This window comes from Montipora capricornis, chromosome 2 (genome assembly GCF_036669925.1).
Source record: "Montipora capricornis isolate CH-2021 chromosome 2, ASM3666992v2, whole genome shotgun sequence".
Taxonomy (NCBI): Eukaryota; Metazoa; Cnidaria; class Anthozoa; order Scleractinia; family Acroporidae; genus Montipora; species Montipora capricornis.
Window position 1 is genome coordinate 10532257 of NC_090884.1, and position 2500 is coordinate 10534756.

The window sequence follows — 2500 nt, forward strand, 5'->3', positions numbered from 1 at the left end:
GTTCTTGTTTTCTGAGAGGATACTTTGCAATTCGGAGGAATTTTGTGAAAGAAATATGTTTGACATCTATCATTGCGCAACTCAATGCCAAAACTTGCCTACGATCTGTTGACTAGCGTCACGTCGCTAAAAAAAATAAAATATTCGCGGATCGGCCGATTTCTCTGAAATTTGGAAGGATCACTGCTAACGAATGGAGAAAGAATCAGAAGTTTCATTTCAATGAAAACACCTCAGGATTTCGTCCACAAGTAATTTAGAGTGAGAAATCAATTCCCCATAACTTAGCCGAGGAGTAAAAGGATTGAGATGTTTTATGGAAAGGAAAGTGTCTAGTCATTCTAGCGCTGGAGCGCTAATTGGGGAAACTGTAAACTGAAATGAACAATGAAAGTAAATCAAGTCAGATGTCGGTTTTTGAGGAGAGGGGAAACCGGAGTACCCGGAGAAAACATGTGGGTGCAGAGTAGAGAACCAACAAACTCAACCCACATATGACGCCGAGTCTGGGAATCGAACGCGGGCCACACTGATGGGAGGCGAGTGCTCTCACCACTGCGCCATCCCTGCACCCCAAAAACCGATACATGTGCAAAAGGCCCCAAGAGGATGCACTATAATCTACGATTACTGCTGGTATAAATATAGTAGGGTCAGAACAAGTTAAAAGTAAAACAGCTCACTTCCGGTTGCCGTACCGTGGTTCAAAAATACCTCGTCATTAAGCTCCATATTGTTACACTTAAACATCGTTTTTGCCATTCAACTAATTATTATTGTTATATAGCTGATTTTTTCCCCCGAGAAGCACGCGCTCTCATTGGTTACTTCGAGGTCACATGACATCTAACAAGAAAACTGTTTCCCGCCAAACGTCTCTGAGCGGACAACAGTAGGGAGCTTAAGATCTACGACGACGGCGTCGACGAAAACGCCACAAAACAATGATATCATCGGTTAAAAGAGCATAAATAATCGTGCTGCACGTGCGGCACGGATTTTTAGCTCATATTTTTGCGGTTCTCTGCGTGACGACGACGGGAAATCACTAAATTTTAGGTTTTGACGACAACGTGAGCATGAAACAGAGAATCTTTCATTCTCTATTTTCAGTCTGAAACCGCTCGTACCAATTTATTTTTAGGATACTTCGCCCACATTGTACGATGTGAACGAAATGGAATGATCGCGAAAGACTTAATAAAGCAAAGTCCTATTTTGAGGTGACGTTTTCGTCGACGTCGCCGTCGTAGATCTTAAGGTCCCTAATGCAAAATCTATGACGTCAGAGAGTAACAGCCCGCGAATGTTGACCGACGACCGCTGTTGCTGTTGCCGTTGCATGTTTTTCTTTTTGTGCTATATAACAAATGACTTAATGACTGGTCCCTCGGGAAACATTGAGATTCTCGGGAAACAAAATGAACTGTTTCCCTCGGGACCAGTCATTAAGTGTTAATTGTAGTTTTATTGCAAATTCGTTCTCGTGGATATCGTCTTTGTGCAAGTACCCAAGTACCTGTGTGGATGCAAATCCTCCCTGGGCGTTTCTCTGTTTTGTGAGCCACTTAACAATAGGCATTGCCTGACCAATCAGAGAAGAGTCATTTTCGGCCAATAGAGTATAAGTCATCAGAGCATAGGCAGTCATCTCTATGTCTGCTCCTCGGGCTCGGTTATACGAATTCCACCGTCGTGCAGTTGGTACCTCTTTGACCTTTTCCCAATGCATCAATCCATCTGTTTACATAAATTCGAGCGACAATGTTAGCCCCAAAATTCATAAACACGAAGAAACTATTTCAATAAGAAAGAGTACTTCCTTCTAAGTAAAAAAAATTTCTTTCCCGGAACAGTGATTGCTTCAAGGGAAGTGCCTGAACCTCGACTCTGTTCTCTTGATCGCACGGAATTTAATCTAGCCTATAAACCTTATTCATAAACGGAGGTCAATTTATAATTCTTTTGTCCAAATGCAAATTAGCCTACCAAACCTCGATACCATACAGTGAATTGAAAAGAATTCTTGCTCTAAAATGAGGCTTGGTAGGCTAATTTGCACTTGGACAAAAGAATTATAAATGTTGAAATGGTATATGAAATGAATCATATATGAACTGCGGATATGAAATCAAGTGAAGCTATGATCTTCGCAGTTATGAACGCAATTTTTACAATTGCGTAGAGAAGCCTGAAAAATTCAGGACTTCAACGGGGTTTGAACCCGTGAACTCGCGATTCCGGTGTGACGCTCTAACCAACTAAGCTATGAAGCCACTGACGTTGGGAGCCGGTCATTTGTGGGTTCTAATGGTCCCGTGAGGAATGAATCAATGATGAAATGGTATGTGAAATGAATCATATATGAACTGCGGATATGAAATCAAGTAAAGCTATGACCTTCCCAGTTATGAACGCAATTTTTGCAATCGCGTAGAGAAGCCTGAAAAATTCAGGACTTCAACGGGGTTTGAACCCGTGACCTCGCGCTTCCGGTGCA

The 2500-nt window shown here is 42.0% G+C and overlaps 1 protein-coding gene across 1 annotated transcript in view; it reads right to left on the bottom strand.

The window, feature by feature from the left end:
* LOC138038817 (alpha-2-macroglobulin-like) overlaps positions 1-2500 on the bottom strand; it is a 105633-nt gene that overhangs the window by 12543 nt on the left and 90590 nt on the right. Inside the window, exon 30 of the mRNA XM_068884877.1 lies at positions 1520-1740. Coding sequence (XP_068740978.1) covers positions 1520-1740 — 221 coding nt within the window. The remainder of the gene's footprint in view (positions 1-1519; positions 1741-2500) is intronic.